The sequence below is a fragment of the Urocitellus parryii genome, chromosome 6 (assembly GCF_045843805.1).
Source record: "Urocitellus parryii isolate mUroPar1 chromosome 6, mUroPar1.hap1, whole genome shotgun sequence".
Classification (NCBI taxonomy): Eukaryota; Metazoa; Chordata; class Mammalia; order Rodentia; family Sciuridae; genus Urocitellus; species Urocitellus parryii.
Window position 1 is genome coordinate 35,683,031 of NC_135536.1, and position 24,244 is coordinate 35,707,274.

At 40.8% G+C, this 24,244-nt stretch overlaps 2 gene segments (V, D, J or C); both read left to right on the top strand.

Annotated features, from left to right (window-relative positions):
* The window catches only part of LOC113194839 (T cell receptor delta constant-like), a 186,900-nt gene extending 162,865 nt beyond the window's left edge, over positions 1 to 24,035 (top strand). The window contains 5 exon segments of the C gene segment in view: positions 8,838 to 8,893; positions 21,314 to 21,592; positions 22,236 to 22,301; positions 22,666 to 22,779; positions 23,839 to 24,035. Of these exon segments, the coding sequence occupies positions 8,838 to 8,893; positions 21,314 to 21,592; positions 22,236 to 22,301; positions 22,666 to 22,778 (514 nt within the window).
* LOC113194836 (T-cell receptor alpha chain constant-like) overlaps positions 1 to 24,244 on the top strand; it is a 387,938-nt gene that overhangs the window by 282,561 nt on the left and 81,133 nt on the right.

Here is a 24,244-nt window from a genome sequence, read left to right on the forward strand (position 1 = left end):
ACAAAAAAAAAAGAAAAGAAAAAAACCACAGTGGAGGGAAAGCAGTGGAAAGGAACTATTAAAGCAACTAAAAAGAGGTGGAAAAAGGCTTAGTAAAAGACATTTTGTGGAGAATTGGGGAAATTTGAGTATGGATTGGCTTTTAAATAATTTTAGGGAATTATTAATATCTAAACCATATATAATATTTGCCATACTTTCTATTTATTTATTCAAATAATTTTTTTAAATCACAAGTATCATGGCAATTCACTTATAAATACTTCAGTAAACATTTTTTAATTAGAATGTTTTATATAACCACAATGTCATTTACTACCTAAGTTAATAAGTGTCCCCCAAAAGGTCATATGTGAAACAATACAAGAAAATTAAGAGGTGAAATCATTAGGTTATGAGATCTTTAATCTAATCAGTGCATTAATCCTCTGATAGGGATTAATTGGGTGGTAGCTATAGGCAGGTTGGGTGTGACTGAAGGAGGTGGTTCCCTAGGGCTATGCCTTTGGGGTTTATATTTTGTCCTGAGTAACCAAAGCACGCTCACACTCTCTTGCTCTCTGTCTCTCTCTCCCTACCCCCTCCTCCCTGGTACCATGTCCCTAGCTGCTTTCTTCCACCACACTCTTCCACTATGATGTTCTGCCACAGTTGAAGCCCCGAGGAATGGAGTCAGCCATCTATGAACTGAGACCTCTGAAACTGTGAGCCCCAAAATAAACTTTTCCTGTTCTAATTGTTCTCGACAGGCTTTTTGGTCTCAGGAGTGAAAAAGCTGACTAAAATGATCAACAATTGCTCAATCTAAGTTATCATTCTATAGATAATATATTAACCTACCTCTTTTTTGGAATATTTCAAATTTTTTATAATAAAAGGTTTTTAATTTTTTTTTTTTTGGTTTTTAAAGTCGCCAACCAGTCTACAGAAAATCCATACAATGAAAACATAAAACTCCATGTTTTTTGAAAATGTATATACTTTCTTAAAGAATACTGCTCTGCTCAAGTAACTCCCTGAATCTATAGAAGTTAGAGCAAATCTGTATGATTATCTGACATATTTGTAATACAATAATGAATTCTGTCACTGACAACATGGGATTACAACACAGGTAAAAGATATAAGAAAGCCACTAATAACAAGGTTGCACATTTTGGATTCCTATTATTCTATTTCAAGACATATGCATAACTGAGGTATCTTTAAATGATTGACTTTCAAGATCTGAGATGATAGAAGCTCAAAAGCTAGTTGTTCCACTTGTGATAAAAGTGGAGGTAAGAGGTATTCCAGACTTCCACAGTTGTGCCCATGAACCCCAACCAAATGATTGTCAAGTTCAGTTCTCCTTCAGGAGGGTGGGCATCATAGAGATGCTAAGAGAATAAGTCACAGGCAGATGCCATGTGGATTCATGGTCCTTTACTCTAGAGCTTTCAACCAATGTGTAGGTCAATTTTATCCTTTCTACAGAACTGGAAGACTAGTCAGTCAAAGCATATTATAAAGTTGATTGTTGATTTCTTTAAGCAGGTAGAGCAAGGTGAGAGCAATTGTAGCAGTAGAGAAAAGCTACAATTTACTGATACAATTGTAGCTTTGGCAGCATAAACACCACAGAATTAAGAGAGTGGTTTCCAACTTATGGCCCAGTGACTTCTAGGAGCCCCAAGATCTTTCAGGGAATCCATAAAGTCAAAACTCTCTTCATAATAATACCAAACTTTATTTGTTTTTGTTTTTTTTTCATGGTGTTGACATGCACAATGTCACTGATAGTGTAAAAACAATGGGGTAAAATTGCTGGAGTCTAAGCACAAATCTGGGCAGTGGCACCAATCCTGTATTAATACCCATTGCATTCTTCGCTGTCACATATTTCCAGGGAAAAGAAGATAATTCCACATAAAAATGTTATAGACTTTCTTAATTTGCTAGGATTGCCATACAAAATATCACAGATTAACCACCACAAATTGAGATAAGTATGATGCAGGGCTATAGTCTTAGCTACTTGGGAGGCTCAGGTGGGAAGACCGCTTGAGCCCAGGATTTTGATACCAGTCTGGGCAGCAGACCCCATCTCAAAAAGAGAAAGAAAGAGAAAACCTCAAATTTATTTTCTCATAGTACTAGAAGTTAGAAATCCAAGATCAAGGTGCTAGGAGAGTTGAATTTATTCTGAAGCCTCTGACCATGGTTTGCAGATGGACAACTTCTTGTATCTTCATAAGGTTTTTCCCAGTAGCTCTTTATATGTTCAAATTTTCTATTTTATAAAAACCCCAGTCATTGTATTAGGGCTCACCCTGATGTCCTAATGTTAACTCAACTTCTTTAAAGATTCTGTCTCCAAATATATTCACATTCTGAAATTATGGGGCTTAGAGTTGCTACATATGAATAAAGGGAAATCACAGTTCAGCCCTAGTAGTGACAAAGCAGTGAAAACTATTCACTTATTTATTTTTATATTTGTTCTAATTAGTTATACATGACAATAGAATACACTCTAATACACCATATATGCATATATGCATGGAGTATAATTTCTCATTCTTCTATTGTACATGATGTAGAATCCCACCAGTCATATAGTTATATATGTACATAGGGTAATAATGTCTGATTCATTCTACTATCCTTCCTACCCCAATACCTCTCCTCTCCCTTAATTCCCCTCTACCTAATCTAAAGTAACACTATTCTTCCCTAGCTGCCCCCCACCCTTATTGTGAATTAGCATCCATGTATCAGAGAAAACATTTTGCCTTTGGTTTTCTGGGATTGGCTTATTTCACTTAGCATGATATTCTCCAGCTCCATCCATTTACTGGCAAATGTCATGATTTTATTCTTCTTTGTGGCTAAGCAATATTAATATTCCATTGATTATAGGTACTGCACTTTCTTTACCCATTCATCTGTCAAAGGGAACCTAGATTGGTTCCATTGTTTAGCTATTATGAGTTGATCTGCTATAAACATTGACATAGCTACATCGCTGTAATATGCTGATTTTAAATCCTTTGGGTATATACTGAGGAATGAGAAAACTGGGTCAATCGGTAGTTCCACTCCACGTTTTCTAAGGAATCTTCATACTGCTTTCCAACCATTCATTTTTTAAAATCTCAGCCCCTGAATATATATTTTTAGTATTCTGTGTGGCAAAATTGGAAGTACACACAAAATACTTCTGCTATATCCCAAATTATGATCTCCATGTCATGGGGAAATATTGTGCAATTATTTGAGTTGCCAGCTGAATTAGCCATACTTATCATTAAATGCCATCTTTAATTGAAAGAATGATGACAGAACACCACAACTATTCAGCTTGGACATTTGGCAGGCATTTTGTTGAAAATGAATAATCTGAGCCCATCACATCAAGAAAAATAACAGACAGTCTTCCTGGTAATAAAGTCTAAGCTTTTGGGCAAAACTTGGAGGTTCATAAAACTTACATCTGCCACTGTGAGCTAGGTGGCTTCCCAATATTTGAACACTTTTCTGATTTAAAGACTCCAGAGGTGACATTATACTGTGATATTTTGATATTGTATAATAAAATGTGTCAACCTGTGGAAGCTGCTTAATGCAGTGAACAAATTATTTCCCAAATGACAAAAAAAAATGTTTAAGAAATTATGCATGAGTGAAAGATCCATCTAAACTGTGAGATAGGCCAGTGTTTTAATGTAACAGAATGTAATAAATTTATCTACATGGTTTTGGATTCCACATTGCAACTAACCTTTAAAAAACTATCTCTTGTCAAACTTTTATGTAGTGTCAAGAATACTATATTCCCAAGGTTTTGGAAAGGCTATTAACACACCCCTTTCTTTTTGAACTACATATCTGTGAAAGGCCAGATTTTCCCCATGTGTTTTGACCAAACCAACATATTGCAGCAGATAGTGTACATAAACAGACACGAGGCTCCAGCTGTGATAAACCAGCTCTTCCCTGACAGATATCTGAAGACTATGATCAAATTCCCCAGTATCTTCCTTCTTTTGATCTATATTCCCTCCACCCATTGTTTTTAGCTGTTTCCTCCCTGGATGGGGTTTGAAGTCTCTTAAATAGCCTGATCCTCTTTGAATACACTGTAGTTTGTCTATAACCCTCAAATTATATGTGTTAATGCCAGGAGCAAGGGATAAAGATAAATAACTCTAGTTCAAAGTCTAAAATCTCAAGACTAGAGGACTATCTAATTCCTTTCTATTTTTAGCTTGGTATTCTGTAAGTTTTCTTCAGGTGCTCTGAGTCTCCAAGTATGACTTCTCGTCCCAGTCAGGACTGGACAGTACCATTGTAAACTGTCCCCACAAATCTCTCTTTCTTTTGAAAATGAACACTCCTGGCACTGAGAATGACCAGACTTCTTCCAGGATGTAAGGGATTGGGGGATGCACTGTGCCTAATCCTCCCCTCCCACAGAGAGTATCTCATTTAACAATGAAAAGTCACATAGAGAAAGCAAAGACCAGGTTGCCCAGACCATCTTATGACCTCTCCAGAGAAAGAGATCAGCAAGGGAGACTGAAACACCTGGATGAAAGACTAAAGATGACTTTCATCCAGGCATTTATGATGCCCGCATATTTGCCTCTTGAGTCAACAAGATCATTGCACTGGGATATGGGTATTTGATTTCCTGTACTTTTTTTAAAAAATGGGATGCCTTGGCTAGGTTGTATAACCTCTCAGGATATTTCTAGACTCTCTCATCTAGAAACCCAGAGAAGTGAATATATGATCCTTAAAGTGTCTCCCAGCTGTGATATTCTTGGATTCCCCTCCAGAGGTGCAATTGATCTTTGATTACCCGTGTTAGTGGAAGAGAATGTTATTTGAATACTGCAAATATGTAGATAACAGGGAAGTCACTTCTATTTGGTTTTAGAATGTATTACATGGTGTGGAGCAAATCACAACAAATTAATCTTCCCAATGAAGCTTAACCCAGGCTAATGTTAAAAATAAATGTGTTTACGACTAATGGTGCTGTGCACTGCTAAACAATGTAAGGTAATATTCCCCAACACAGCCTGGGGCCAGGTGGGGAAGATGTGGGAAAATCTGGCTGTAGCTCTATCACTTCCTAGCTTATCCACTCTGCACCTGAAATACCTCATCCTTAAAATGGATTTAAAGACACTTTCCAAGCACTGGCTGAGTCAGGCTTTATGCTGGCAAGAATACACAGAAACAAATAAGACAAAACCTTTCTTTCAAGGGTCTCCACCTAATGAAAGAGAAAAAGGGTTTTGAGTGCAATGATAGAGATAAGCATTGAATGCCATGAAAACTCAGGTAAGGGAAGGCACCTAACCCAGCACAATCTTGGGTAATCTTCTAGGGCTTCCCAGGGACATCCACAGCTAAGCCAAGACTCAGAAAATGGGAGGACTTAATGAGGTGGGTTAGGAACCAATTGGGAGATAGAAAAAGATATGGGCATTTTAGGCAAAAGGAATCACACAGATGATATTCCAAGTTAGAGTGGGTTTATTTGTTAGCATGTACCCCAATCATAGTCAAATAGCATCTTTATGTATGAAAGAAATTTCTGAATTGAGACCAAGCCAGATTTTTCTTTTTCATTAAATGTTCATTCGAATAAAGAAAAAAAAAATAAAGAATCACAACCTTAAAAAAAAAAAAAAAAAGGAATCACACAGCAAAGACAATGATTTATGAAAGAACGTGGAACATTCCAGAAGCAGGAAGTTCCATGCTGCTGACTTTAAGGGAGCAGGTAAACAGAGGCCTGGTATTTTATATTGTTTTATCCTGAAGATAGTGAGAAGCCACAAAACTTGTAGGTATGCTGTTTCATAATTGCTGGAGATACAGAGTTAAAAGTCTATGCAAGTTGGGCTTCTCCCAAGATTCACCATCTGTAATAATCAGTTATTTCTGTTATGATTATTATTATTATAGCAAACAATCCCATCATTTTAGCTGCTTAATATGTCACTTTTCCTCACTGGTCCATAGGCCAGCTGCACTTGGCTTCAAGATGTGGGCTGGGTTCTGCTCTGTGTCTTCATTCTTGTGCCCAGACTGAAGCAGCGATGACTCCTTGAAGCATGCTCCTCATCTCAGAGGGTGGAAGGTCACAATTGTGGTTGAGATCCATCCTGGAACCCCCGCTTGGATCTGCAACACTGTCCCTTGTATCCAGAGTCTGCAGATCAAAGCATGGCAAAGCCCCCTTGTGGATAAACTGGAATGTATACTTCTCCTGTGGTAGAAAGCTCTGCCAAGTTGCATGGCAAAGAAACTGGATATGCTTACGTGAGGGGAGGGGGTGAAGACTTGGGATCCACACAGCTGCATTCTCCTCAGGGTTCCCAACTTTTCATTTCTTATGTCTTGTTTCACTCAAGTACTTTCTGATGGCTGCTGCTTGGGAAAATCTCTGTACCAACACTCGGAGGAAACCAATGAGTTTCTTAGTTAATCAGAAGCTCAGTTTGTTGTTCAACACAGTAACTACCACCTCTTGGCATTTCAAAGACAGGCACCTAACACTAGCTGTATTCCAGAGTCTAAGTTTCCACCCTTTGTTCTCATCTGGCCCTCCCCATGAAACAGACACTTCCCTGCTTCCTGCCCTAAGCCACCCCTGATACATTGTTAGTGAGGCAACATTTCTTCTTTTCCTCTTTTCTATTTTTTTAATCAGCAAAAGAATGTTAGACTTTGTACATAGAGATGAAGTCACTTGTAGGGCGGGCATGCAGTAGCATGTAGGGTGGTAGGAGTCATCAAGAAAATTGTAAGTTAAATAGTGATACCTAAAGTAAGCCATGGATTTGGCTGACCTCCAAGAAAAGTGTGAATATCAATCTCTTTTTTAAATCCTGCTCCCTTTTGATAAATAACAACAATAAAACCCATTCTCTCCTTTAATGGTTGACACTTAAGGTCACTTTCAGTGAACCTGTCGAGCTGCTTTGTTTTCACAGTGATAGTCACAGAGATCAAAAGCAAATGGGATAGTGTTTTCAGAGTTTCAAGGAAATTTTTCAAGATGGGAATGACTGGGCCAAAATTTAGAAATTGAGCAAGAATTTCACTAAAAAATGCCATTTGGATTTGGCCAGAGCCATTGCTTCTGGTTGCCCAGGTTGTGCTCTGCACAAGGGCTCTTGGTCAAGAGGACAAGTGAGGCTAACATCAATCAGCTCATGCCCTGCTGGAGTGGCTGAGGCCCTGGTGCAGAGTGGCATCATTTGGAAAAGGGGATACCTTTTGTAAAGCCCACAAAACTGTGATCTGTTTGCCAAGCTTGAGCCCCAGGGGCCGTCTCTGCATTCACCCAGCAGGCTGCCTTTTTCCAAATTGCACAAAGCACCATATGGGCTACTGGCCCTGAATTAAACAACTGGGAGGTCAATGGAGAGGAGAAAATTTTAAATTTACATGAAAGCCCTTTGTAGACTGTATGGCACTATTCAAGTGTAAAGCAGGGCAGGCCAAGGTGATTCTGAAGCCAAGCAGGTGACAGGAGAAATTACATTGACCACAACATTTTCTGCCCAACCCACAGCATGTAGAATGCACATGAGACATTCAGATATCTGACAGGCTTCTCTATGGGAAGCCATCTGAGGGCAGACTGGCCAGAAAGCACAGATGGGAATGGAAATGCTGACTTCTAGAAGTCCATTCTAGTCACCACCCCAGGGCAGAATCTAGCCAGCAGGGCAGAGCGCCTCAGACAGAAGCATCTGGACCAGCCTGACCTGACCTAACTGCCAACCCCTTTGATCTTGCTGGAGCATGATTTCAAGAAAACATCAGGCTCCGTGGGTTCTCAGAAGCCTACACTACAAACCAGAGGAGGTTTTTGTAAAGCTCTGTAGCACTGTGATTGGGGGGATATACACGGTACTTCAAAACCCGCAGAGACCTGTACAAAAACTGCAGGGCACAAGTGCCAGTTCCCTGGGGAAATCCCCAGCCTGGGTCTGGTGCCGCAGGGAATAAACGGGGCTGGCAGCCTTCCCTCATGGTCTGTAGTCCAGAAGGGATGCCAAGGAGTCGACTGGACCAGGGAGATGACCCCAGCTGCTGGCCTCACTCGCTGCTGTTCTTCCTTGGGTGAAAACAGCATTATAACATTTTCTTAGAGTGCATACAGGGAATGCAAATAGGTGGTTGTTTAAAAATGATCCCTGTCTTGCTTTCATGTCGATTCTATTGCAAAATAGAATTATATGAGCCATTTCATGTGGAATTTCTAAACCCAAGTCCCTAAAGAGATTTGTCTGAGCACTTTGCTTTTGCAGTTTGGGAAGGTGGATTTAAAGAGACATCGATTTGTTCGTAGGCAATCACCAGCTACCCATACCTGATCAGTGCTTCATGCCACCCTGTCTGTCCTAGGGCCACACATTATCTGAGCTTAAAGCCACACTGGTGACTGTAAAAGTTCTTGACTCTGGAGGATTCAAGGATTCTAAGACTTGCCACTTTGATGGTGGCAGCTTTCTGAGACAGAATTAGGCTTGGGTCTAGAAATGAGAACAATCTAAACCAACAAAAAGCTACAGCTCAGAGAACTTCACAAGTCACTGTGCTGGAAACATTCACCATGGGCATATGTGCTCCCACCTATTCTCACATCACAGCTTCCTGAGAGCAAAACTGCCCCTATTTGGGGTTATTAAATTATCACGAACCAGTTAGATGAGCAGCAAGTGCCATTTTTCAAGGAACTGAGCATGAAAGACCCTCCAACCCTGAAGCTCATGGGAAGGAGTGAGGCAGGAACTCTGCTGAGGTTTTTGGATCACCCTCAACAGCTGTGTAACTGATAAGCTCATCTTCGGACAAGGAACCCGCTTGACTGTGGAACCAAGTAAGTAACCCTTTTTTCTGGAACTTGGGGTTAATGTATCCTCCACCTAAGGAGGCAGAAATCTTAGGAAATGTGGAAGGGGTACAGATGACACTCAGCACTACAACGGGCGTCAAGGAGGACCCCTGGGAGGAGATGAACTGTACTTAACTCCTTCATAGAAGTCAGGGGGGGAGGTGACACCAAAAATTAGAATTTGGGGATGTAGAAGAACCCCTACAGAAAGAAAACTCTGCCCAATCCATGGAATGAGGGTCAGGCTGAAGAAACGAGATTCACTGGTCCAAATCCCCAAGCAGGGTCAGAATGGACCTGGAATGAGATTGACCTGAGCCAGGTGATTCTGTTAAAATATAAATAATTCTGACCTTCCATCGGCCAAACCCCAGCTCCTAGGAGAGCCCAGAACTGCACCAGTTCCCTGGGCAGGGAGGGTGAGCCCAAGCAAGTGATCATCTGGAACAAATGTGTTGCTACGTTTCTCTTTAGAAAAAAGGAAGGTGTTCCAGACATTCATTTCTTATTGTTTGAGCTGCAAATTTCTGTTTTTAGCAAGAAAAATGATTGTGGTTCCCAGTGAGACCAGATTTCAGGCAGAACAAAGTGAATGTGTAATGCTTCCAACTAAGAAATGCTTTGAAGTTTGTCGGACACAGCCAGGAGAAGCTCCCTCAGGACTCCTGCTGTCCATTTTCCCCACACACGGGATATGGTGCCACTCACTAATTAAATGTTATAAAGGAATCAGTGCTGATGTTGTTGAAGGATTGTGCTCAATACAGAAAGCATCTTTTGTTGTCACTTAAGTGAAATTTGAACTCAATAATGTCTTGCTTTGCGAAAGAAAAAAAAATAGACAGTGGTTTCTACTTGGCAGCAGTTTCAAGTTAGTGCATATCTTAAGCCAGAGAATGTAACAAAACAATACCAAAAAATTAAAGGTCCTAGGGAAGTCTAGCAATGGGGGTCAGTGGTCCCAAGTCTGCTAAACTGTCTATTAGGAAAGAAACAATACACTCTGGAGTTTTCTAAGGTAAAAGAAGGCTCTAGAGATGCAGGATGGGAGACTACAATGTGGTAGGCTCCTCAAAGAATAGTCTGGAATAGGATAGTCCTGGGTGTATGAAATGAAGGAGGCAGAGTGTTGAGGGCAGAGGAAGACAAAGGACAAGCCTCGGCAGGCATTTCCAGGCCTCAGGTGCTGTGGGGAAAGCAGCGGGCAGGGGCTTTGTGTGCACAGGGAAATAGAGAGAGCTAACACTATGCTAGTAGAGGCAGGGCAGAGAAATTCACATTTTTAAAATAATAATAATAAAAATCTTAGTAAAGTTTTATAAATTCGAGCAATTCAGGCACTTGCCTTTAAACATTTTTGACTTTACAATTTCTTGCTGAAGTAATAGTTTATCCACATTCCCCAAAACATTAGTGGCTGACTTCCCTGACCTGCCTCTGTTCTTTGCCAAGTTCTTCCTGTGAATTCAGTTCCTCTGCTTTTTGACTTACTGGGTCCACTACTTCTCTGAGTGGGACATGCAATAGCATCTGATTCTAGGTGGCCTACAGATAGACTTTTTCTTTTGAATTGCTTTTAATAGAGATCAGAATAGTATAAGTAGGTCATCAAAACCATATGACAAAGTTTCCTTATAAGTTAACTTATAAGAGTGACTAAAATTAAAGAAATTATTTAGCAAATTGTAATGGACGGATTATAGCCCTAAAAAAGGAGATGTGTTAATTGAAATTTGGAAAACTCTGGGCAGGTGCATTCCATCATTCTTTAAAATGAAAAGATTAGGAGCATCCAGACTATCTTTGAATGGTGCCTACATTTTTAGCCAACTGATAGTGGATTAAAGAGGCCTCACTGTAACCAGCCTTTATCTTCTCAGACGTCTACTTTCTTTTGATGCTTTCTTTCCTCAGGAGCATCTTTCAAGTTCTTATTTGCAGGGCTCCCAGGGAACATAAAACTAACAGAACAGGTCTATACAAACCCATAGCCATGGATCCCACTGCACATTTTCACCCTCTAGATACAGAAAACCTGGGGATACCATTTAACTTCATAAAACAGAAACAGAGAACAGGACTAAACAGCACACAGCAAGGTGCCACAATGGACAGATGTGCTACTGAGCATGACAATGACAGGAGTTTAGGAAAAGGCCACCATCATCAGAAACCTCCTCACAAAAGTGGGCCACTAGATGGGCTTAGGATGCTGCTTTGTATTTCATCATTACATCAACTACTATTTTTTTTGAGTGTTGTCAGACCACAGGGCTAGGCACTTTATGAAAGTCATTTATTTAGTTCTCATGGTGATCATATGGGACTAGTTACCATTACTTGCATTTTGTAAATCCAGAAACAATCTCAGAGGGGTTCCCCAACATCACACAGCTTCACAAAGTCATAATTTGAATCATCTGTCTGATTCCATAATCTGTGCTCATAAGCCCCCTACTCTTCTATCAGGGCTGCAGATCCACTGGGTGGAAAACCCCTAGAGGTTCTTCCTGCTTGGTCCAGCCTGTTCCTCAGGCTCCAGCTGAATTAGAAACAACAAGTTATGCAGCTTTCCTTCCAGGTGCCACCCCTACCACCTCCTTCACCGAGGAAGGACTCCTGCCCCCACACCAGAGCCAGTTACCCAAATACCCATTCTCCTTCTGCAGGAGGAGCTGGGAGGGGTCCATCCCTCAATTGCACCCCAGGGTCTGAGACCCCCTAAACACATAAAGGTCCAGATGATGACTGGAGCATTCTTTTCCCCAAGAAGAGCAACCCATAAAATCCTGGGCTCATCAATATGTTTCCAAAATTCCAAAAGATATGTTTCCCACTGCACCCAACCACTGGCCTGCCATCTTTGGCATCCTCTGTCATTCATGATGAGCATGTCTCAGAACGGAGACTTTGCGCCTGTGCATCCCTCTCTCTGGAGCCCTTTTCTCCTAGAGACTGAGTATAGCTTTCTTTCCTCCTCCTCCAGGTCTATACTCAAATGTCACTTCCAGTAAGGTCTTCCCCAACCTGTCACTCTGCAGATCCCCTTTCCTATTATATTATTTATAGTACTCTTGTCCACCTGAAACTTTACATTAATTTGTCGTCTGTCTCTCCTGTTCCATGAGAGCAAAGACTTTTCAGTTGTTCCTTACTATATCCACAAATACATTCAAGGCACTAAATAAATGTTTGTTACAGGAGTGAATGAATGAATAAATGAATCGATCAGAAGACAGGTCAGTTGCAGTTTAGGCAAAAGGAAATAGAAATGGAAGTAAGCTGGAAACCTACAGGACCAAATCTGTGTTCCAACCTGTGACATGTCACTGTCCCTATATGGCAAGCACTATTCTAGGTACCAAGAAATCAGCATGAACAGAACAGAAAACCATGCCTTGTTGGAGCTTACTTTCAATGTCAAAAGACAGAGGGTGAAAAAAAATACATATATATATATATATATATATATACATATACACACACACACACACACACACACACACACTATTTTAGGTGTAAATAAGCTCTGTGGGGAAAAAATTTAAGCAGGAAAGTAGAATAAAAAACTGTAGTGGGAAGAAGCGGTGTGCAATTTTAGAGAAGTCACAAAAGTCCTCATTGGAGAGGTGACCTTTGAGCAGAGACCTGAGGAGGTGGCAGCATGAGTCAGCAGCTATCTGGAGGAATTGATCTTCCAGACAGAGGACATGGCACTGCCTGGAGTGTGTGAAGAACAGTCAGGAGGACCATGGCTGGAAGAAAGAGAGAGCCAGGGAGAGAATTTGAAAATGAGGTCAGATTAGTAATGGGGGTGGGGAAGTGTGGCTGGTAGGCCAGTGTAGGGACTTCTACTTTTAGAGTGGAAAGGGAGGATGGAAGAGCAAAATGGAAGTCAGGTAAGACAGAAACCTGATTCTAGTCCTCACCAGTGACCCTACGAAGTGGGCACCATCCTCAGCTCAAAGAACACCAAGAAGCAGGACTTGTTCTCCCTCTTCAACCTCTCCCAACAGTCCTTCCTGTGAGGGAGCTCTGTACTTACTGAAATTACATTCCCCTGCTTCAAATAAAACTTATTTCCTCTGAGTCTAAACCTAATAAACATTTTAATAATTACATTTGGGGCTTTCTAGTTTACAGAATGCTTTAGGTACATCCTTTTATTTAATCTTACAACCTACCAACACAGAAGATAGTATCTTCATTTTATAAAAGAGGCACATAAAGCTCAGTGAACTTCAGGAACTCAGCCAAAGTTACACACTCTGGGAGGGACAGATTCAGATCTCCTATCCTGCTGCTTCACCACAGCTGAGAAGCACCTTCATTTTTAGTGACTCTCAAGTGCTTTATAAAAAAATGCACAGTACTTCCTTGGTTTTGTGAGTGACCTACAGACAATCTCATAGACGCTGATTTTTACATATGACAGAAGCTAATTTAACTGTCACTTCTAAGTGTGAGTGTGGCACTTAGAGCTTGCTGAAATTTAGTACTCATGAATATATTATTAAAATAGACTGAAGAACCTAATTCCATTATGTACTGAGAAGTCTGTCTGCTGCACAGCACTCAGAAGCAATGCAAATTTCCACTGGATAGCAAACGGAATTCCTGCAAGGTTAGAATGAGTGGAGGACATAACCCACTAGGTCTTCACCCCACCTAAGTGTCACCCAGAGGCGAAGAACCACAGCTCTAGGACCACTGTTCCACCCTTTCTTACCCCCAATCAAAACAAAAAAACAAATTTCCAGTCTATAGTCTCTCATGTGAACATTAGTTCTGTCAGATTGTAACATGGGGAAAAGCTTGGATTTCTCTGTGACCCAGAAGTCCTCTGCTGCTTTGACCTGAAACCCAGTCCCCAAGACTAAGGGGAACAGACACTGGGCCAGATAAGACAGAGAATCCCATCTAATGGATATCATGTGACTTGGCAACTGGGGCCAGACTGGGTTGTGTAAAGAGAAAAGTAAAGTGATTATTAGATCAAATTTATCAGCTATAGAAAAATACTGATCTCTGGCAAAGGAGCCTATTTGGAATTAGAACCACATAAGCAACTTACTTTTCTTTCTTATGACTAATATGTTTGGAATTTGTCTTTATTAAATATTTCCCTAAATCTCCAGGTTAGGAAATATTTCTCAGGTTTTTGAAAAATTCCTCCAATGGGTAATTTAGCAAGGGTTGGTTTGAGGGGCAGGGAGTGAATTTCTGATCAAATCCAAGATGAGGTGTGTGCTCCAGCTAGACCTCTTAATCCACTGTCCTTCCTGGCACCTTCACTGTCTCCTCTCTGCCTGACCTACTCTAGAGAAGCTGTTTCCTCCCCATGTATACACTCACCAGGCACAGTTCTAGGACACAACTGAGAATCAGACCCCACACTACAGTCCTACCAGATGTGTGAGTGTAACAAGGAGCCTTTAAACCGAAACACAGAGGCCAAGTTCCAATCTTCTCTTTGACGGATGGTCTCTGGGACTTTTCTGTAGTTAGATGGAAAGATTTCTAAGGTGTCTGCTGGCTCTAACACACTATAATCCTGATGATTCTCCCAGACCAATTCTTAGAAATAATTTGGTAGGCAAAACAGGGGAGACCAATGGTGTGAATGTCCTGTGACCCAGGAGAAATTCTGTGATTTAATTTTTAAAAAAAGTACTGAAAAGAGATCAAAATTCTATGTAACTGTTAATTAATCCTTCATGATCACAGAGGTTTGGACAGGTGACAGCTAAGGCTACTAAGGTGTCACCTGTTACTCTGGTTAGATGGATAGAAACTCCAGAGACCTGAGAGTGAGGCCCAGCTCAGCCCTCATTGTCTTACCCACTTTTACCTTCAGTGACATCATCTGTGAGATGGATCTAATAATTCACCTCATGGAGTTAGTTGCAGCATTTATTGAAGTAGTACAGACATCAGTTGTTTGTCAAGTAGTATTCATACACATGGTAGTCACCTAGGATTATTATGATCCTTTGGCTCCACGATGAGTTCAGAACCACTAGTCCCCCAGCATTCTGAGTCGGTGGCACTTGCTCCAGCCATCATGTCCTCCCCACTCCAACTGAGGCCCAGTCCTATTGTGATTGACTTAACCTGAGCCCTACAGTTATGTTTCTGCTCACAATGACCATTTGGCAGCTCACAGCAAAACCAAAATGATTCCTTTTTCCCTGCAAAAATACAATCCTGAAGCAAGATGTGGAAGTAAGAAATAGCAGGTTGAGATAATAATAACAGAAAACCTAGGGACTTTCCTAAATGTCGACACTCAGAAGATAATAGACATCAAACAAGCTGCCACAATATAATGCTTAGACCTCAGAAACCCTTACAAAGTTCTGTGTCTCCAGCTACCCTCATTCTGCCCCACCCACCCTTTCCAAACAGATGAACCAGACTAATAGGGGCATATAGTTTTGAGGTTTTTTGTACTGAGACCTAGAGTTGTGCCTGAACAGCGCAGCTCATCTTTGGAAGCGGTACTGAACTCATCGTGGAGCCACGTAAGTTGTGCAAGTTACTGTAGCTAGGTGTGCATATACCCTTAGAGTTGCTGGAGCCCGGTACTGAATGACCAGAGCTTCTGGGGAAGCTGGAAGGTTCTAAATTAGAAATCCATCATTTGTTGCAAAGAGTCAAGGTATAAGTTGAGGGAGAGTATATTAGGGTTCTATTAAGAAAATATTCTGTGTATGCTTGGAAACTCTGTGCTAAGTCTTGGTATTGATAAATTTTCTATGACCATCTAAAAAATTCCTAGGTCAAGCTTCTGGTTCTGACCTCCATGCATAATAAATTTGCAAGCTCTAGATCAGGAGGGGTTTCTCCACTGTTTTTGAGGGAAAAGAATAATGGTCACAGCATAGGAAGAAGGAGTGTTAAAAAGAAGAGAAATATTATGAAAGAATTAAAAGGCTCTCTTTCTCTCCTCCCGCCTCTCTCTTGCCAATTCCGCCTTTGCCCCTCTTTTTTTTTTTCTGAGAATGTGCAGTAAATCATCTTGGCTTTCTCAAACTGAATGATCCCAAGGTCCCACCCTACCTGGGTCTACAGAGAGCAGTTACATGCTCGCCTCTTGTTAGCCCTGAATGTGGGGACTCTGCACAAGGGTCTAGGAACCCACATTGATGTAGAAACACAGCCACAAACTTTAGAACAATAGAGAAGTAATGGTGCTATCCTGGAGACAATGTCCACTGGTAACCTGTTCCAGTCTTTGGAAATCCAGGGGCTATATTCAGGTAGTTTGGCTGCCAGTAATCAATCACTGGGACCAGGCCAGAGAACAATAATCTTTCAGATGATTTCCAAAGTGACAAATACAATGGGAACAGGTGTCACTTCCTGCATGATTAGACAATAATTTTGTTTATTTGAGAGGGAATAAAGAAGTGGGTAAAGGAACACGAATGTGGTAAGGCCATCTGACAATCCCAATGGTGACCAGTTCTGCCAACATGGTCTCTGCCTCTGAACTTGTAGGGACTTTCCTAAATGTTGACGCTCAGAAGATAATAGACATCAAACAAGCTGCCAAAATGTAATGCTTAATCCCCAGGAAACCCTTACTAAGTCTCCAGCTATCTTCATTTCATTTCCTGTTTCTTCCAGAGAAATAGTAGAATTTGGTGAGTTTTCTTAACTTTGAGGGGAGAGAGATTAGAACAATGAAAAGAAGGAGGGAAACAGAATCAGGTTGTAGCTGATTGCAGTCTGATTGATGTTTGGCAAATTGCATCTGAGCAAAAAAGTATTGTGTTTCATTTTCCCTTTAAATCATATCCACTTGAAATTCAGAATTATCTGCAGTGTTAGAATCAAATCTTGAGCCTGTGCCTTTGAGAGTCTTAGGGAAAAAGGAAATTGATGAAATTGATGCTTAGCTTCTCTGTTGGGACACTGACCACACTTCCCAAGGATGCTCCATTTGCTTCTCCGGTTTTGCCTTCCTGCAGAGATGGAGTATAATATGATGATGGGAAGCTCAGGTGGGGGAAGTGAAAATTTCAAATCAAGTCCCCAGTCCTTAAAGTTTTGACAGCAAATAATGGCTCTACAAAACTGTCATTCTCTTCTGCCCAGCTCTTTCTCTAGACTCTTGAGTTTGGGTGATGAGAAAGAGTAATCCTCATGGTCTTTAAGTTCTGTTTCACATGATTACAACACACTCCTGAGACTCAGATCTGGATCCAGAGTCGGGAGAAATTACAAAACAAAAATGAACAAGCCAAAGCAATCCCCAGCTTTTCTGACCTGCATCCACCACACACAGCACCAAAGGGATCCCCCAACAGCAACCAATTTTTTACTCAACCCTCAGGTCCTTAGAAAGCTTTTCATGAGGCTCAGGGAATTTGAAAGCAGATTTTTTATTATTGTGAGACTCACTGTGAGTGATGGGCAGAAATTAGGTTTCTAATCAAAAAACAGCATTTGCAACCCAAGAGAAGGGAACCAGAGAATAAGAACAAGACCTGTTGCTCAGCCCTCCTCTCCTTGGCATAGCATATTCATTGTAATAAATGCCAATATCCAGTGCCCCATCCCTATACCAAACTATTGTGTTCTTCTTGGAAAGCCCTCTCAATAAGTTAAGTTTTCCATCTTGAAGGCAGATAACGGTCATCTAGCTGACAACCTTCCCTGCCTTGTCTCAACTCTGTCCCTGAATCTTTTGGATGGGGACTTGGAGCTCAGTTTCCCATCAGCAGTTTGACTATTATTAGCTTCAAAGGGAACCAAGACTCTACTCAACCCCTGGCCTCATCAAGGGCATCTTTGTAGTTCTATGAGCTGCCAGGTCTCTAGGTTGAGACACAAGACTGGGGAGGCAGGGCGCAGATGTTTCAGTCCAGGTCCCAGGACCAGCCCCAGGCTGGTTACCCGTAAGGCAGTGTCACAATGTGCTCCTGGGACACCCGACAGATGTTTTTTGGAACTGGCACCGAACTCTTCGTGGAACCCCGTGAGTTGATTTTTTCCCCTATATTTCTATGAATAATTTGAGCCCTGGGACTGGGGCTGCTATCCAGTTTATGTTATAAATTATAACAAGTAGATTAACTTGTCACTAGGAGATGGTATGGTACAGAGGTGAAGTGGGCCAGAGTGAAGACACTGAGCCACTGAAGAAACTCTGTAGCTATTTTCATTTTAAATATATATATATATATATACTAAAACACAGTCCCCACTTACCACTGAAATTTTCAGTGTGACCCAGAAAATAAATCTGAGAAAAAAATTTTTTTTACTAATAGTTGGAGCATTCAGGTGCAGGGGAGATAGTGACAGGAACACTTTGGCACAAATTCTCCAGGAAGTTGCTTAATCCTAAACATATCCCTGACTAATATGCATGCCTCCTTGCAAATCACAAATGTTCTTCAGCTTGTGAGATCTTGGAGAAAGGTGGTTAGCTTGTTAGAGTAATCAGGTACAGCAAACTTTCAGAATTTAAGTGAAATTTCATATTGGCAGACAGTCTTGAAATTCTGAGTGATATTGATTACAGATGTTGTGATTCTTAGAGGACCAGGAAGATTCTTAATGAGAATCTAAAATAGAAGATATCTAATATCATAAATTAAGAAAAATTGTTCAGGAAGGGTATATACTTCTTCCGTATTATTTGCCAACACATAATCTTAGCATTGTATTATTACTCATAAAAAAAAGAAGTACAAAAACAAAATAACAATTGTCCAAATTGACTCTAAACACATAGTGAAATTTAGTTATATTCATGGAACAAGAAGAGACACTAGTCTCAGAAGATAAACAATTAAACCTTTTGTTCAAATCTTACATAAGAATAAATCTTGTCTTTAATTTTATATGACTTCAAATTTTTGTGTAAGTCAAATATAAAGGCAACAAGGATACATATGGCAACTACATTGAGTGCATTGTATTTATATTTTAAAAAGAAAGGTTCAGTTCATTCAGAGAGCCTTTTCTTTGGTTACCATGATACCAAGTAATGGATCAAATAAAACACTTTTCTCTCAATTATTTTGAACATATAGACATTAAGTTAGAAAGAGAATCTGAAGAAAAAAATCCTTTAAAAACTCAGTGCATTATGTTCTTTCTGAAATGCTGAGTAATAGATTCAGAGCTCAGTATCATGAGTGCATGAACTTCAGAAATCTATCTTGTCAGCTATATCACATGGTTCACATTAATTAAAGCCAGGTGTGACAGTGCATGCCTGTAATGCCAGGGACTCAGTGGGGCAGAGGCAGGAGGATCACAAGTTCAAGCCAGCCTTGACAACTTAGTAAGACCCTGTCTCAAAATAAAAATATAAAAGCGACTGGGAACGTAGCTCAGTAGTAGAGAGTCTCTGGTCTTAAAACCCAGTACTGAAAAAAAAATTTATTTGAAATCAATTTCCCCAACCCAAAGTGATCATTGGCAACTGCCTGATTAATTTAGACTTTTAAATCCTAAGCAAGCCTTTATTGTCCAAATAAATCAGACTAGGATTGGGTCATCCTTTAAATAACCAAGAAGACAGTGTTGGAATGTTGTTGCTCTTTGGGGGGTTGGTTGGTTGTTGTTTGGGTTTTCTTTTTTATGGGCAAATATCCTTTCTAACTCATAATTCCCTTGAAAAACCAACCATTCTACATCTCAAACTCAAGGCAGGATAGTGAACAAGAAATACTACAGTTGCAAAGGGAGGTGAGTGGTGAGGCCTGTGGTTTCCAACCGTTAGCACTAGGGTTATCCGTTTCTGCTATCAGGGTTTCAGCTATGCAAGAAAACAGAACAGTGAAGGTTTTCTCATACAGGTTGAAAGCCAGTTCCAGGAAAGCCCTTTGAAAAAAATCCCAATCTCCCCTTTTGTCTAGAGCTAAAGCCAAAAAAGAATGAGTTTCCAGCCCTGAGTGACTGGAACAGAATACAGTCTTTTGGCTGAGCTTCTTGGCAGAGAAAAAACATGGAGAATTTTGATAGCAGTGATGAGGGGGTTTCCTCTGAACAGCTTATTCCCTAGAAAAGCCCTGAACAGCCAAGTTTATCTCAGCAGGAACCTTCTGACCAGCAATCACTCCCTCTCAACCAGTTGCAATCAGGAGATCTGTTCTAGTTCCACAGTCAGGAGCCACACAGCAGAAGCTCAAATCCAGATTCTGGGCAAAGCACTAGAAAAATCTTTCTTTCTCTGTCTACACATTCACCATCAAGACTTTCCTTCTAGTAATACCTAATTTCTTGCTTGTAGATCACAGAAAAGAAAAAGCACACTAGAATTCAACATGTTTTTCATTGGATATCAAGAAGTCAAACACTCCAAAATTATCAACACTAAGCCATATTCATAAGAGCAATTAACGTTGAAAATCAGAAATGAAGCTTAGGATTGAAAATACATCCATATTTCCATGCTCAGGTTGATTTTCTTTCCTAACTCCAGGTACTAGCAAGTCTCCTTCTTTAAGAGATGGTATGAGATAGCCTACGAGTTTCCAAGTTTCCATGGACACAAAATTTATCACAATTCAGAAACTTCAATAAGGCACAGTGTGAAAAAAAATCATTACTACATTTCTCAAAGCTTCAAGACTTTCAGTTTTAAGGAAAGAAAAAGATGCATACACAGAGTAGCAGATAGATGATAGTTCAAGGTAAGGCATGAAAGAAGACAAGGCCAGTAGGGGACCCAATTACTGGGACCAACATTCCACAGCTCCTCCTAGAATAAAACAAGAAGAAACGGGCTTAAGCTAGTTTTATGCCTGTAAGTACTTTCTGAGAATAATAGTTGCTATTCTCTGATTAAAGACTTAAAAGGGATTTCAGAGTAGTCAGATCCTTCCAAAAAAATAAATATACAATACTGAAGGCAAAGAGATATACCACTCAACTTCAGCAGATCCCTTCCAGTCCATAAAATGGGGATGACTCCCTGCAGTGACTCCAACACTTCTATTCTCAGAGTGTCTAAACCCATCATACAGACCTTCTCAGACTCTTGATTCTTCAAGTGACATAATGCATAGCATTAAAAAACCTAACCCAATCTCCCTCCAAGGGTCCATGCATTTAAAATAAACCTACTGAGGTAGGCACATATGTAGCCTGAACTCAACTGTCCAGAGGATCGATTAAAAAGTCAACCCAGATGATCCAGAAACTTCTTTGTAGTTGTTATTTTCTCTCTCTGCTTCTAGTCCTATCTCTTAGCAGCTCCTAAATAGAAGTCAAATTAACTACCTTTCATTTCTTTTCTCTAAAAATCCCAGACCATTAGCAGGATGCAGGGAGCTCTGGATTGTAGTGTTGGGCCTCAGGAGAACTGAAGTAACCATCACTGTTTAACTTCTATAAAGTTGTAATTCATCATCTCATGCAATAATTTGATGATGCTTGCAGAAACTCAGCCTCCTACCAAACCATCCGTTTTCATCATGAAAAATGGAACAAATGTTGCTTGTCTGGTGAAGGATTTCTATCCCAAGAATGTAAATATAAATCTCAAATCATCTAAGAAGATAGTAGAATTTGACCCTGCTATAGTCGTCTCCCCCAGTGGGAAGTACAGTGCTGTCAAGCTTGGTCGGTATGAAGATCCAAATTCAGTGAGGTGTTCAGTTCAACACAACGGTGAAATGGTGTACTCCACTGAGTTTGAATTGAACACAACTTCAGTTGGTAGGTATCTGGCTTCAAGGGACTGGAGATTGTAGGGAAGGGAAGTTGGGGGGGGAAGAGAAGTTAGAGATTGAACTCTGGACATACCATCTTCAACTTAGCATTGTGCTGGGGGGAAAAAAAAACTTAGAGTGCTCATCATTGAGTGGGAAGGAAATGCTTGCATCCCTACGTGGGATCTAAGATAAAGTCTCATCTCACCCCATCTCTGCACTTCAACCATTTGCTCCACCACTAAATAGGGCAGCCCAACCTGTCTTGGGATTAAGAATTCTAGCCTGTTAGAATATGCCAGGATGTTGGCCTTCTGGTGCCAAAAAGCCCAGAACAGGAAGTAGGCTGGCTGGGTAAACAGCCGTAGGACCTTAACTAAGTTATACTCCCTGGTCCTCAGTTTATTTACCTTAAGTCTCAGCCACTTTTAAAACACAAAAATCCTTTGAGGGGCTGGGGCTGGGGCTCAGTGGTAGAGGGCTTGCCTCACACATGTGAGGCACAGGGTTCAATCCTCAGCACCATGGAAAAATAAATAAAGATATTGTGTTTGTCTACAACTAAAAAAAAAAATTTTCTTTTAGTTTAAAAAAAATCCTTTGAGTCTCTCAGTTGCCAATGTAACCTTGACCACTGCTGTTTGTTCCAGATAATCAAATTGAAGTGAGTCCTAAAAACAATTCTGAAACTTCAGAGAGCTGCCATAAACCAAGAGGTAAGTTCAAGTCAAAGCATCATTTTCAGAACTGAGGGTGGAAGTAAACTCTGTAGTCCTCAACTGGGACCAAAAAGCATCAGATCACCAAAGAAAATAAAAATCTGTCAAAAGAAGGGAAAGCCAGTTGGTTGACTTCCCCAGCACAGCTCGCCTGGCTGCCAGTATGGGTTTCTAAAACTTGCCTGTCTGGGTGGGAGCAGCAGCCTGAGGTCCCTGGTGCTCTCCTGCTCCAAGCAGAGCTTGCAGGACAGAAAGAACTATGGTGATTTGGGGCAGGCTGGCATCCGTGTTGTAGACCCAATTTCTAGGAGGGACTTTAATCTGTTGTAAAGCCACCATCTTCACTCTTGTTCCACGACAGTGCTTGCTGAGAAGGTGAACACGATGTCCCTCACAGTGCTGGGACTACGAATGCTGTTTGCTAAGAGCATTGCCATCAATTTTCTCTTGACTGCCAAGTTATTTTTCTTCTAAGGTAAGAATTAGCTGCTTCTTATTCCCACCTCCACCCAAGTTATACTGTACGTAGGAGAAAGAGCTTTAGACATGGTAAGAAACCAAGAAGCCCTGGGAAGGGAATAACACATAGAGACGTACTTAGAATTAACAAGGCCGGCCATCTCAGTCACTCAGTATAACATCCCTTCTCCTGTTATCCTTTTATTTTAATCCAGACTCAAAACCTGTTATATATTATAAGGTATTTTTTTCCTAATATGCCAGCCAATAACTACCACTTCCACTCCTAGGAGAAAATCAAGACTAAATAAGGAGAATTAGTCTTTTTAACATTATTTTGTTTATTCAGCCAAGGGATCATGGGTCATTTGCAAGGCCATTAGTAGAGCTCCTTCACCTAAAGAACGTTCAGGGGTGAACATGCACCCCCATTAGTAGTGAAAAGTCACTGTTAGCTACCCAGCATTCACACAAAGTCAAGGCTGTGACACTAATTATTTGCCTCTTACTTGCATCCATTTTCAGGCAATCTAGTACATGTTCAAACCTGGGACTAGGCTTGAAGCTCCCATCTCTCATTCTTCTTCCAATAACCCAAATATTCACCAGTCCCAGCTCCTATTCTAGGAACAACCCTAGACCTAGAGTGTTGGGCTGTTCTGCCCCAGACAGTAAACATACCCAGTTATTATCAAATGGGTGTGCAGCCCCACCTGCCACTTTACTAACAGTCCCAGGACCACAGGTAGCAAGGGTATATAAGTAGTGCTATTCTAGGAGTCAGAAGACCTGAGTTTTAGTCCTACCTTTGTCACTAACCCACTGCATTACGTTAGCTGGGTTCCTTCCCCTCTGTGGACCCAGGTTTTAAGAATGACTGCAAGATAGCAAATGGGTTTCATGACTATACTGAGTAGCTGGACTATTGCTGTGTATAGAAAAGTTATGTGACATGCAATCTATTAGCAATGTCTGCAGTGATACAGCAAATACCCTCCATCCCCAGGTAATCAGTCCTACAACACCTTCCAGACTCACCGACTGTGGTTCTGTAACAACTTTCCTTCACTTGCAGGCTGACTGGCACGAGGAAGTTGCGCTCCCAGGAGGAAACCAAAAGCTTGCGAGGACACTGTCTCCTAGGCTTCAACCTTATTTAAACAGCTGCTAATCAAACCAATTTCCCGTTAAAGGCAACAACCCCACTTCATTCTTAGCCTGGTAGAAAACAAAAGTCCTGGGAATGGGAGTTTATGGTCCTAACTATTTTATATGCTGCTTTATACAGTGACTGAAAGATATAAAAAAAAAATATATAGGACCTATTTGATTTTACTCCTACACCTGATACACTTTGAAAATGATCTTTCATTCCATTTTTACTTTCTTTAATTCAACAAATAGAAAGAGGGGAGCAACAGGTCACCAAGTCCATTCCCCATGAGGAAAATAGGCCAGGAGGAGGAAAACTGGTGTCCCTT